We start from the raw sequence: 14561 nt of genomic DNA, 5'->3' as shown, positions 1-14561 counted from the left end.
CCCGTGTCCCCTGCATCGGCAGGCGGACTCTCAACCACTGTGCCACCAGGGAAGCCCTGTTTGGCAAATTTTTTAATAATGTGAAGACATGTATCATTCTATATTGAATGCTGATGACACAGAATTAGAAACTTCACTTCTAAGAGACAACCAACTATATATATAAAATCTATGTCAATTTCTTTATCTATATTTATGCCTGTATATGTAGATAAACATTTATATGCATGTATATTATTAATTCAAAAATATGTCACAGATATTATTATTTCATTTCCATTACACAAGTTTAAATTATCTTATTTTTAATGGCTACATAGTATCCCATAATGTGTATGATAATTTGTTTTCTATTTCTCCACTGTTGGCCTCTTTAGTTCTATTCTTTGTATCACAGTTTGTACTGCAGTGAGTATCTTAGAAATTTACCCTTGGTTTGCTATTTTCCTTTTTTAAGTAAGTCCAAGATGTGATATTTTGGTCTTATTTAATGTTAGTTTTTTAGGGAAAAAAGGTTAAACTTTATTTACATCTTTTCTCTTATACCAATATATCATCTTGTATTTGATTTAATGTATTGTTCTACCAGCAGATGAACTAGTATGGCCACTGTAAGTTGACCAATTAAACACTGAAGACTTTGTCAGAAGAGTCTAATACTTAAATATGTGTGTATCAGGAAGTTTAAGTAAATGGTCTGTAACAAATGATCCATCCATCCAGTCCATCTTTACTTTACCTACTCTGTTAGGTATCTGGGCCATTTTAATGCATCCAGAGTTCTTACTCTTAGAATTGATAACTTCTTGGAGAGAGTGTATATATATATATATATATATATAATATATATATATATATTTTTTTCTTCAAAGAAAGACTGGAAGAAAGTGAACTTGATTCAAACTTGGAAGTTATGGTTAAAAGATACTGAGTTAGCTAACAGTGCTAGTATTTCAAAGACAAAGATAGAACTTAAAGATACTTTTATAGTTTCAATTAAAAATGTTATTAACTAACAGGATTGAGTTCAGCAGTTATAAAATAGATATGTTTAAAAGTAGGTCATGCTTGACAGACGTGTGAGAAAAATCTTAATTTTGAATATCCTATATTCAATATATGAGTTTTAATACATGTCATTATGGATATTCTGATTAAAATTCTAACCAAGTGAATGGGTACCATTGCTATGAGTATTGTTTCCTTCCAGAAATTACTCCATATGCTCAGGTTACTAGTATATCTGTTTTGGCTTCCAAATTTTAGGAGGAATATTGAGAAATTGAAAGTGGTGTGAAGATGAAGAGGAAAGATGCAAGAATGATTGTTTCTGATGAAGAGTAGCTTAGAGGTGGCTAAATACTCAGTAATTGTGATCAGATATGCTGGACCTGTGATGTAGGAGAAACAAGGCCTTTCTCAGCTTTTCAGCCAACCAATCTCTGCAAAATACATTTCACTCCTCAGTGCTTTCCCCTGTGCATGGATCATTTCTGTAGGAGGGGGAAAATGTAACAGTGACGTGCAATCAAATGCTCTGTAACTCTTGAGGCCCTTGTTGTTGGGCCTTAGAAAGGAGTAGAGGAAAAGGGATAGGTGTGAATATCCACAGGGATGTCATAGATGAATTTAAAAAATTCCATTTTAATAATGTTTGTCAGCTAAAGAGGTCAGATAATTTTTACTTTATATGTTTTTACCTTTTAGAACAATTCCATGAGGGAAAGTAGAGGACATTTTTATTACTGTTCTGTTAAATTCTTCAGTGCTAGGTTTTGGAGACAAGTGACCTTGGTAGAGGTCACAGGTGTTAGCTGTGGTAAGAATTTCATACTTTTTAATCTGGTGACTGTTCAGTAGACAGCATTGCCTTTAGAAACCCATGAACGTGTTCATATGCAGTTCTGACTGCCATTTATATTGAAGTTTAACTTTTCCAGACAGACACATAGTCTAGAAGTGAATCTCTTCTGCTCTCTGGGCTTTTGGTACAGGAAAGACAAGGTAGACAAAATCAGGACAGAACTATACCATGTATCCATCTTGCTTTCATCTCTCTCTGTAATAGCTACATTTCCTTCCAATTCATAATAGATTTCTAAGAAAAGACCACATTCCCACTGAAAATGGAAGAAAGTTCATTTCTAGAAAAGGTAGAATGAAGGATGATGACATATAAAAGGGAAGATTTGAATTAAGCATAAGGATATCTGGATAAAGTGGCAGGATGGACACTCTACTTTTGGTGGTCCCTTGAGCTATATGGAAAAAATTTTTCCCCCAGCTTCCTTCTTTGGAACTGATAGCTTCTTTTAGAGACACTGTTTTTTTTTTTTTTTTTTAAAAAAAACAGTTTATAGATGGGAAGAAAGGTCAACTTGAGTCAAAAATTACATCATAGTTAAAAGTCTCCAGGGCAGTTAGTTGACAGAAACAAGCTAGGATCATTTGGAATGAATTACAGTTTTTTATTATGGCATGAAGGGACATTCATGAGCTTTTGGATATACCCCAAGAGCACTGAATTGGTAGTCTATATTGGGATTATGTTAAGAAATAATTACTCCAATTATTATTAACGACTTTCTGGTTGCTCATGACATGTTATTCATTATTGTTTCCGTATGAAACCTTATCAAAATAGTTAGGTAATCCACTTCTGAGGTAGCCCTTCGTTGAAATGTCATTTCTTTATTCTTAAGTGCAATCTTGCCGCCATGGAATGCTCATCATATTCTATATTCATATCCTTATCATAATATATTAATGGTACAAACTAAACATTTAAATTAGAACCACAGTTTTGATTTATAGATAGAGGAAAAATAAATTGTTCTGATTTTCTGCCATGAACCCTTTTGGTTACTATAAAGACAATTTAAAAATTCCTACCATTGCCTTGGAAATCATATAGACTACTTTATGGGGTTGTCTCTTTTTTTTTTTTGCGGTACGTGGACCTCTCACTGTTGTGGCCTCTCCCGTTGCGGAGCACAGGCTCCAAACGCGCAGGCTCAGCGGCCATGGCTCACGGGCCCAGCCGCTCCGCGGTATGTGGGATCCTCCTGGACCGGGGCACGAACCCGTGTCCCCTGCATCAGCAGGCAGACTCTCAACCACTGCGCCACCAGGGAAGCCCAGGGTTGTCTCTTCTTGCTCATGTATTTATTTATAAGGCTCATGCCTTATGACCACTTTCTTTGGCTTTCACTGCTAAAGGAATATTTTCCCCAAGTAGTATTTTTTTTGAAGTAATTTTCTTTAGTATTGACCATGCGTTTTTGAGGTTCCCAAGGGTAAGAGGCAGTTTGGGCTTGTCCACTTACTATGCTGCCACTTGCTGGCTTTGTGGGGGAGATAAGGATATGATAAATAGGTAAACCATTACAATATAGTGGGTTAAGTGTTCCAGAGGAGGTATGGTGAAAGGCAGAAGGGAAGCTTTGACAAAGATGCTCCAAAATTTTCAGGATATTTGAAAAGGGAAAAATTTGGAGGTGTAAATGAGGATACTGTTGGGGATGTGGCCCTAGCAAGGCCTAAGAGAGAAAATGACCCCGGGCTGAGACTTGAAGAGTAATAAAGAGTTCATCTGGTAGTTAGCACGGAAGTGGGTGGAAGAGGTGGAAGGCCATCACAAAGCGAAGGAATGGCCACAGCATGAGCTGTGGGTAGGCAACTGAGATACGCAGGGAAAGCTTGGAATAGCTGGTCTGCGTAATGCATCCAGGAGCTGAACTGAGTCATGTAATAGAAAGTATAGCTAACTGGCCTTATGGCATCATCAATTTGGCTTATTTACAGGCTTCTAATACAAGTTGGATCGAAAAGAAGGTTGGACTAGGTGACTTATCCAGTCTTATCAGAGAGCTAGAGTGGCCCTGAGGGTTTCCTTCAAACTGAGTGTTGCTCAGTTCCATACAGTTGATCCCAGTCTCTAGAAGGGTGGGTGCTGGGGGCGTGGAGGTAGAGTTGGTATCCTGGGAGATGTGGTGTGCAGGAAAGAGCAGGTCCTGTGCTCTGGTCCTGGATGTTAACCAGATCTCTTGGGTAATCGCTTTTGGTTTTGATTCTTTTTTCCTTTATTTCCAAAATGAGGGCATTGAAGGATCCTCTCAGAGGCTCACTCATTCATCATCCGCCATATACTTATTGCACACCTACTAGTTACCCAGAACTCTGTCTTCTTTAGATACAGTTGAGTGGAATAAAGCTCAGCTCCCATAGCTCCAACTATAAGGAGAGGTGAGGATGAAAAGACAGGCTGGGAAAGAGGGATTTTCAGGAAACTATGCCATAAGAGCATTTAAATTCTGTAACTAGACCTAATTTGTGGATGGCCAGGATGACAGCTTCTATTTACTTCTTACTATATGCTGAGTGCTACACTTAGTATATATATATTCATTTAATACCATTACCCTTTGGGGTGATTATTTTCATTTTATAGATGAGGAAAATGAGATAGAAAGGGTAAGAAAATTACCTAAGGCCGCACAACTAATAGAAGTGCTCAAAACTCAGGTTTGTCTGACTTCAAAGTGGATTCTAAAACAGTGATTGCCAAGCCTGCTTGTACCTCCTGAGTGCCCCACTCCAGATCTAAGGAATCAGAATTTCAGGAAGTACAACAGAGATACGTTTATTTTTAAATAGTCCATCAAGTGAATTCAATGTGTAGTTAGATTATGGAAATCTTAGATAAAGATTTACACAAAATGACAGGAAAACCTACTGGTTGGATAAGAGGCTAAGCAATTGAAAGGGTAAGAAAGTATTATGGTTTGGAAAGAGTTACATAAAGCATCTGAATTCACATCTCTTTTCTGGAGAGTGACCTGCCCTGTTCTGTTCTCAGGGAAGTAACAGCAAAAGGATAAATGGAGGCCTGGGTTCTAGTCCTTTGTGTCTTTACGGACTAACAGTGCAAATAGAGGCAAAAAGGTTGGCCTGGATGATATGTAAGGCCCCATGAAAGAGCTAAGTTCTATGATTATAAAATATGTAAGAATTAGGTGTTGTATTGGCTTCATTTGGTTTGATTAAAAATATTTCCTTGGAGGAAAAGAGTCCATAAAATTGACCTTAATGAATACAAATTTACATACTTTTTGACAAACGCAAAATGCCAAATCACAATATAAAATCTTTAAACCTCTATGATAACATTTATTTTTATTTTTTCCTGGAAATGACTAATTGTTGACCCACCAAGAGGTAGCTAGAAAACGGACCAATTATTACCAATTATTAAAGCTTACTATTAATACTACTCTGGCCTTTTCAAATCCCGTTGAACACCAGTTTTGCATAGATATTTACATGTAGAATGTCATTTTATATTTCCCTAAAATTGCTGAGTTGAGAGCAAAATGTTCATTTGAAAGTTAATTTACCAGAAAAAGTAGTTTTCAAGTCCTCTCTAGAGTCAACTATTTCAACAGAATTTTGTTACAATTTAATAGCTTTGTCAAGAACTTGGATGAAAATGAGGAAACGTGAATTTGTAAAATATTCAGCTAAGGTAAAATTGGGAAGGAAAAGTATCAAAATACGGCATTCACACCCAGTATAACATAATGGGCTGACACCAGTAAATTCTTACATTTATGTACCTGCTCTCTCACACCTCTCTTTCTTTGTTGCTTGATAGCAAGTCATGTGAGAAAATTGTTGCAAACACAAGATGAGCCATTATGCCGCATGGTCTTAGAATCAGCAGCTCTTAGAATCAGCAGGCCTTGGACTATGTCCTTGGTGAGGGAGAGCATGATCTTAAGTATTGAATTCTGGTGAATGGGGAAAGGTCACTGAGATGATGAGGGAGTCTTAAATGTATATCAAGAATTTTAGAGGCCTAAAGAATTGTGTTTAGCCTGAAGAAAACAAGATTGAGCTAGGAAACCATCCTAGTTTTACCTTCAGTATTTTTTGTTTTTGTTGTTGTTGTTTTTGTTTTTTGTGGTACGCGGGCCTCTCACTTCTGTGGCCTCTCCCATTGCGGAGCACAGGCTCCGGACGTGCCGGCTCAGCGGCCATGGCTCACGGGCCCAGCCGCTCCGCGGCATGTGGGATCTTCCCGGACCGGGGCACGAACCCGTGTCTCCTGCATCGGCAGGCGGACTCTCAACCACTGCGCCACCAGGGAAGCCCTTACCTTCAGTTTTTTAATGTCTCTTTAGGAATATTGTTATCCAGAGTAGCCTGGTGGGTAGAAGTTACAGAGACACGGATTTCATGTAAGTGTAAGAAAACAAAATAGAAGTTCTTGACAGTAGAACAGTCTGCTGTCTCTGGACACATTCAGCAGAGGGTGGGTTACCTTTGGTCAGGGCTGTCATAGAGGAGGTTAGTCACTGGGTGGACGGTGGGATGTGGGTTAGACCCTTTTAGTTCTCCAATCTTAGATGTATATGTTTTAGGAAATTATTTAGCAAAATAAATTTACTGATAAATATTTAGTTGAAACTGAATCCCTTCTATATGTAAGGCTCAGATATAATTACCATAAAATGTAGTCCCTGTCTCAAACAAAATTTGACTTCTGTGATGATTAACTACACAAAGTACTGTCATTGCCCAAATTATGTCCTTCCAATTGGTTCTCCACACTTCATTCAGAGTTATCATTACCAAATACTAATCGCTTCTTACCACCTCCCTACTCAAAACACAGTGCTCTGCATTGACTTTAGGATAAAGATACACGTTCTTAATATGACCTACCAAGTCCACCAAGGTCTAGCCCTACCTGCTTTTCCGGTTTTATGTTGTACTCCCCTCCACTTCCAATCCAGCCATGTTGGCCTACTATTAATTTCTCGTGTATACACCAGGCTCCCATTTGCCACACATCCATTCTCATGCTGGGTTTTTCTGCACAGATGTCCTTCTCATTCCTAGATGACTTCTGCTCACCCTCCAGATCTCAGTTCACTTTTCACTTATCAAGGAAGCCTTCCTGACCTTCCTATTCAGATTGCATTTCCTGTTAGGCCTGCTCATACTCTGTATTTCTCATTCGCAGCATTGGTCACTGTGTACTGGTTACAATTTACATTTGATTATGTAGCTATTTGATTAATATCTGTTTCCCCTACTAAAATATAACATCCTAAGGAAGAAGGCATTTTTTGTTTTTAGTTCACTATTGAACTCCTGGTGCCTTGTGATATGTGCATATCGTAATAAATATATCTTGAATGAATAATGTAAGTGGAATAGATAACACTTACTATGGAAGCACAGAAGAGACCATTTAGAGGAAGGATGTGATACAGTGACCCTAATCAATAAATTAATTTTATATAGTGCTTGCATTTTTTAGACCAGTTTTACTTTTCACAAAAGTCTTGCAAGCTAGGATTATTATACCATATCATATTATATTATATTAATTTTATGGATAAGAGAATTTTATTCCTCTCAACTTTACGGATAAGGACAGTTAGGTAGCCCAAGAAGAATAGTTATTAGGAGATTTAAGATTAAAAAAAAAAAAAAAGTGTTTGAGATTTTAAGAAAATGACCATGCACTTGTTATACCCAGATATTACTTTCTTTTATAACTTGCTTTAAATGGCATACTTTCTTATAGGGCTGTCTTAGTTCAGGCTGCTACAACAAAATACCATAGACTGGGTGGCTTAAACAACAAACATTTATTTCTTTCAGTTTTGGAGGCTGGGAAGTCCAAAATCAAGGTGCCCGCAGAGTTGGTGTCTGTTGAGAGCCCTTTTCCTGGTTTGCAGATGGCTGCCTTCTTGCTGTATCCTCATGTGGAGGAGAGAGAGCAAGCTCTGGTCTCTTCCTCTTCTTAATAAGGGTGCTAATCCCATCATGGGGCTCTACTCTTATGATCTTATCTTAAGAAGCTAATTACCTCCCAAAGGCTCCACCTCCAAATACCATCACGTTAGGGTTTCAACATATGAATTTGGGGGAACGCAAACATTCAGTCCATAGCAAGGACCAAACTGTGTATTATTTATACATATTCATCTAAAATAGACTTATAGCTTAAAAAATTACGCTTGGAATTTTCAGTTAATTATGTTTGAGACCTTCACAGGTAAGAGGTGAAAGTAACGCTGCCATCTAGTGATAACGAACCTGAATGAGATTTGACAACTGGAGTAGCAGGTTGAGCTCTCTAGGAATGGTAGAACATGTCATCCACATAGAATGGGCTGGGCACATAACATAGGCAGTCATTTCTTTTTAGTGAACATTTGAAGTAGCTGATTCTTATGAAGGTCATGAATTAATAATGACTAAATAAAACAAATCTTAGCTGTAGACTATTACCCATCTAGTAAGTAGATAAAATGGTTTCCTATGATTGTGTCACTTAACTGAGATCTGTCTCCATCTTCTTACCCTCTTGACTGCTTCTGAATGAGGGAGTTTTGTACTCTGATAACCTAATAAAAAGAATTTTTCGTCTTGGTTTAAAGAGCTAAATATATTCAGGAATAAATATACATGAGGAAATGGGTCCTTGGTAAAATTTCCAGTTAGATTTTGCAGCATCATAAGGAAGAAGTGGAATGCCAAAATAAACTCCATTCATCCTAACAGGACACTTAAAGCCACTTTGAATTAAATTACTGTATGAGTTAATGTAAACACAGCAATAAAACACTTCCAGACGTGCAATAAATGGTTAGAAAATGCAAAAATATAACAATGCTCTTTAAAGCACTAAACAGCAAAGATAATTTGGATAATTTATTTGTAGCTCTTACGTCCTGAACGTATATGGTAGAATTTAGCTGATATGTTTTAAGTGAGTTATTGTCCTAGTACATTAAAATTACAGATAAAATTATTATCCAAAAACCCTGGAGCTAAAATTTTCTTGTTACATGCAGATGCCATATCAAAAAGATATAATTATTCCTTCTCTCGAGGCCTAAACAACAAAACCTACCACTTTGAAACGATATTAATTTTGCTCATTGAGGTGAGAAAATTATACTTAACATTTTTTTAGATAGTCCAGTGAGGATTATTTCTACTTGTCCACTGACTGGCATACTCATTGAACTGTGTCCCTGAGGTGTTCAAATTCGTGGTATAGAAATAGTCTCACTGGAAATATCAATTACTTTTTATATAACTCAATGAAAATTGTGGCTTTCCTGACATGAGTTATTACTTCATCTCCCTTTCAGGAATAATAGTTCGTATGCTGACAATAAACACTGTGTAACAGAGTTGTTATTTTGCCAGGAGTTAAGCTGGGAATCTCAGGGGCATAAACAATTTCAAGATAAGAAAAGCATCTGACTTACACCAGTTTCTTAGTTGATATCCTTAACATAAAGTAGTTTTGTGTTTATTTTGGGACAAGTGCACAGATATGACCCCGTCTCTTGTTTTCGTGTGATACATTCATCATATGAAGAATGTGGCTAGTACCAGACAACAGTAGATGTCAATCTAGCAAGAATTTGATTTAAAATTAGTTGCCAAAAGTATTGGATCATACCAAGGGGACTGATTCTTTGAAAAATATGTTGAACAATGTGATTATTATCAGCTTTGTATGAGGCACAGCTGATCTGGGATCTCTCTTGGTTTTGGTTTGGGGAAGAACTTTTATTTTGTTAGCTAATTTACAATGTGTTAATTTCTTCTGTATAGCAAAGTGATTCCGTTATGCATGTATGTTATACATATACATGTATTCTTTTTCATCTTCCTTTCCATTATTTTTTATTACAGGATACTGAATATAGTTCCCTGTGCTATACAGTAGGACCTTGTTGTTTATCCATTCTACATATAATAGTTTGCATCTGCAAGTCCCAAACTCCCAATCCATCCCTCGCCCACTCCTCTCTGCCTTGGCAACCACAAATCTGTTTTCTGTCTGTGAGTCCATTTGTGTTTCGTAGATAATTTCATTTGTGTCATATTTTAGATTCCACATATAAGTGATATCGTAGGGTATTTGTCTTTCTCCTTCTGACTTACTTCACTTAGTGTGATAATATCTGGGTCCATCCACATTGATACAAATGGCATGATTTCATTTTTTTATGGCTGAGTAATATTCCACTGTATATATGTACCACACCTTTATGGGTCGGGGAGAACTTTAGAGGAGGAGTTCTTAAGATGAACCCTGAAAGATGGGTAGAGTCAGTAAAGTGAAGAGCTTAAAGGCAGGTGCTGGTGTGGAAGGGAGTTGTGGGGAGGCTCAGAGTGTTCTAGAGAGAGCACAAATGAAAAACCTTTGTTTTAAATTCTTGGTACCATACCAGTGAACAAAGGATACAACACTGCACCTGTGTGGAGGTACAGAATATACTGAAGACTCTCTAGGGCTCTTAACACCCAGAACAGTCCAGGGTGGGTACGATAAGAAATTGACCTTGCACTGAAACAATGTAGTGAGGTGATTGGAACACTAGTAGAAATGAGAGGCTAAGTTTTATGGCAGTGCGGAGCAGAAAGAGACCGCTTTCTCTTTTGGTGAGAGAGAAAGTGGAGGGTTATTCAGGTCTCTTGAAGGAGTTGGCACTTGCCACAGTCCTGCCAGGTGAGGTCTGCTTGTAGTTTACTTTTGTCCTTGACTGTGTTTTGCCCCTTGCCTTATTTGTTCAGCTAGGATTGTGTCTAAGCAGAGCCTCCGCATCAGTTCTTAACCTCAACTGCAGCCTTATCCTCTTACCCATGTGCCGGATGCTCCTGGCTTACCTTCGAGGATCCCAGAAGGTAAGAAAAAAATCCGTCACTGATTCCAGCATAGAAATCAAGTGTAAAAGTGGCACGTTAGTCCTACTTAGTTTGCGTGGTGTGACTTTCTGCTGGAGTGATTTCTTCAAAGATGATAATAAAGACCACGTCGCATGTCAAGGTGATCAGTGAGCTATTCTACAACAGTAGATACGGGCAGAGGATAACAGAGCATCAGGCACTGTGCTAACATATATAAAATTCACATATATTGAATACTTGTGAATCCTCACATGATTCTGTGGGTACTGCAGATGAAGAAACTGAAGCCTAGGGAGTTTAAGTAACTTGACCACGACCTTGAGACTAGTGAATGGTAGAGCTGAGATCAGCCCCAGTTCTGAGCTCCTTCTCATTCTTCACTGAGAGCTTGTAGTTTCATTTAATTAAATTCAAGTGAGCAAACTAGAGCTGTGTGGACTTTGATTAATATACAGGATGACTGCTGGTATTGGTGTTAGTTTCTTAAAACACATACCTGTTTTGAGCTATGTAAAAGGCTTGAAATAGATTTCTTGATTAAGACGTGATATCATATATGATATTTAGTAGAAAACAAAGGATTTAAGAAAACAGAAAAGCCCTTTGAAAGTTAAAATTCATCTGAAATTGTTTTTTTGTTTTCTCTTATCCTCGTGTGTGTGTGTGTGTGTGTGTGTGTGTTTGTGCGATATATGTGTGTTTATTCCTTTCTTCAGTAAGATAGTTAGGCACTGCTGTATCGATACCGATATTTTAAAAGGAGTTGTTAACATGAGATCATTTTGATGTTCTGTGAAGTTCATGTGAGTGGATTTACTGTGGTAAAACTTCTCAACCTTTTCACATAATTATATTTAGAAACTCTTTGCTTTTAATGCAGTAATTTGTGGAAATAACTCTTTCTGTAGGTTGCCAACTATTGCGAAATGCTAGGTTTTGATCCCTGTGGCTGGCCATTGGCTTGGTGTGAAGAGAAGATAAATGGCAGGAAATGAAAAGTGCCCACATAAGTCTCTCAGTATTTAATAAGTCTTAAAGAATTATCCCCCAGTGTGAAACATAGGTACTCAAAGATGCTTGACATTTTATTTTTGTGTAAGAACAAGCAGGCATTTAAACCTGTAGATAAAATTGCTTCATTTAAAAATAATCTTATTTTTTGACCACAAAAGGAAATTGTATATATTGTAAAATTAAAACATTCCAAAAATATGCAAAGTAAACAGTGATGGTTCTCCTAAATGTTCCTCTGCCAGAACAACCACTATTTGAGATAAATGCCTGCAAATATGTTAACATACATAATGTCATTAATTTTAAACAATACAGGATCATAGTTTAGTTTATGTGTTGTAACTTTTTTTACCTAACAATATATCTTGTGTATGTTTCCATATCAATAATAAGCCTTCTCACATTCTCTTTAATGATTTGAGTGTTCCATTGACTAGGTATAGCATACTTCATCTCACCAATTTTTAATTGATAAACCTCTGCCATATTTACAAAGACTCATGCATATATCTTATTTGCTGCATCATTTTTATTATATTAAATGCTTTTTATTTAGGTTCCAAGCAGGAGAACCAGAAGATTGTTGGATAAAAGTAGAACATTCCATACAACCTGTGGTGTGACTATCTGTATTTTCTCAGGTGAGAAAACCAAAAGATGTTAAATGTTATGTTAAAATAGCACATTTTATGAATGATATTTTTATTATTTATGGTTTTCTTATTATATAACTTAATTTTCTCTTCTGTGTATTTAAAGAGATTTATCTAGTGATGCTACAGAAAATGGGTGTGTTTTATAGATATATATATAAATGTGCAAAGTTTGACCCCCAAGCTGGTAATGATTATTTTCTAAAAGTAAGTAATTTCATTCAGAAAGATTGGAAGAAAGTGATTAAAAGCTTTTTAACCTCTAAAAGTAATGATATGACAGAAACTTAAATGTGTGAAAATTAGAATGTGAAATACGCATTCACAGAATATGATTCTATCAAAATTGTATTTGTTAAGTGTTTCTTTGATATTAACGCTTGGGTAGAAAAGCAAATGTCAAAATTTGTGGAAATTTATCCTTCTCAATTCCAAGTTAAAATATGAAGTGAGAATCTTGTGGTTTTTAAGAGTCATTTTAAAAGAAATTTTTATCCTGAGCATTTATATGATACTTTTCAAATTTTTGAAACAGAAATTAATTAACGTATTAAGTACAGGTACTCTGGAGACAGGTTTTGTAGGATCTATCCCCGGCTGCCCTTCTGCCTTACTAAGTGACATAATCTCTCTGATCTTCGGTTTGTTGTCAACTGTAAAATGGATCAACAGTAGCACCTATCTCATGGTTTTAAGACTAAAGTAAGAACATGCCTATGAAGTTCTTAAGATAGAATTAGTTATTATAATTTACAACCTCAAGGGTAAATTATCTCAGTGGCATAGCACCTGACATTTTCATCTGTTCATTATTTGATAGGACATAGGTGTTTTGATACTTGGGACATTTGATCTGGACATTTGTGTATGGCCATTTTGAATCAGAAGTGTTTTGCTATAGCTATTGCCAAGAAATCATTAAACTTTAAGCTTTTCAAAAATTGCCAAGTACTGTTGAAACAGGCATCTTCCCAGTGTTTTATCCCTGAACATCTTCCCACTGGTAGTTCCCACCCTGGAAGTGAGAGATGCGGAGAGGCTCAGGGATGGGCTGAAGACTCCAGTATAGCTCAAGGCTAAGAATGGAGTAAGAGTCCAGGATATGATGAGGACCAAGGGTGTGGCCAGGGTTAGTGTTGGATTAGAGCTAGAGAGAGTGAAAGGTCAAAATGGAGGATTGGGAAACGCTGGCACACTCATAACTTGATTTGTTCTAAATGGGAGTTGTGTCCAAATATTCTGTTCAGTTGGAGAACAGCTGAGAGACTCAGATAGTGTGGAGTATTGCCATGAATGAGTATGTATTCCAGAGCGTTTGCCTTCTGACACTCACTAGGGGTCTGACTTTAGGTAAGTCACCTTTCTTAACCTTAGTTTTCTTATCTGTAAAATAGGGATGAGGGAATTCCCTGGCAGTCCAGTGGTTAGGAGTCCATGCTTCCACTGCAGGGGGCCCGGGTTCGAACCCTGGTTGGGGAACTGGGATCCTGCAAGCCGAGAGTTGCAGCCAAAAAAAAAAAAAAAAAAAAAAAGAGAGATGATTCTACCTACCTCATTGTTTTGTTATGAGAATTAAATGGGGAAATCCATGCAAAGTGCAATGCTTTCTCTTGCCTAAAATTAGAAGCCCTGAAGTCTTTTAACCTAAAAAGCCTTTTAAGGAAGGTGAATATATCCCTTAAGGCTGTATCTCATACAGCTGTTACCTAGGACGTTTTTTCAGAGAATTCAGAAAGAATGGTAATTCCTCTAAGGATGCCCTTGCACTTTTGAGCCATATAATATGTAATGAACATATAAACCTTTCATTTAAAATGAAGGAGCTTTTTTCCTATAGATTTTAGAAGTGCTGAAGCTATAGGACACAGACAGTTTTGCTTCTATAATGTTTTATATCTGTGCCATAGTTGAGTCTCACCTAGACACCCTTTGTTTATTTCTTTGGAACCCAGTCCTTGCTTGTTAGTTAACCCACTTTCAGTTTCCTGTCCATTTTTTTTTTAACATCTTTATTGGAGTATAATTGCTTTACAATGTTGTGTTAGTTTCTGCTGTATAACAAAGTGAATCAGGGGTACATATACATATATCCCCATATCCCCCCTCCCTCTTGCGCCTCCCTCCCACCCCTCTAGGTGGTCACAAAGCACCGAGCTGATCTCCCTG

General features: G+C 37.1%; 1 protein-coding gene across 2 annotated transcripts in view; it reads left to right on the top strand.

Annotated features, from left to right (window-relative positions):
- The window catches only part of NOX4 (NADPH oxidase 4), a 145376-nt gene that overhangs the window by 14772 nt on the left and 116043 nt on the right, over positions 1 to 14561 (top strand). For both annotated transcript variants that reach the window (XM_007463780.1, XM_007463779.1), the window contains exons 3-4: positions 10615 to 10725; positions 12299 to 12383. In XM_007463780.1, coding sequence (XP_007463842.1) covers positions 10615 to 10725; positions 12299 to 12383 — 196 coding nt within the window. The remainder of the gene's footprint in view (positions 1 to 10614; positions 10726 to 12298; positions 12384 to 14561) is intronic.

The sequence above is a fragment of the Lipotes vexillifer genome, unplaced genomic scaffold (genome assembly GCF_000442215.2).
Source record: "Lipotes vexillifer unplaced genomic scaffold, Lipotes_vexillifer_v1.1 scaffold1304, whole genome shotgun sequence".
Taxonomy (NCBI): domain Eukaryota; kingdom Metazoa; phylum Chordata; class Mammalia; order Artiodactyla; family Lipotidae; genus Lipotes; species Lipotes vexillifer.
This window is presented reverse-complemented; position numbering and strand designations above follow the sequence as displayed.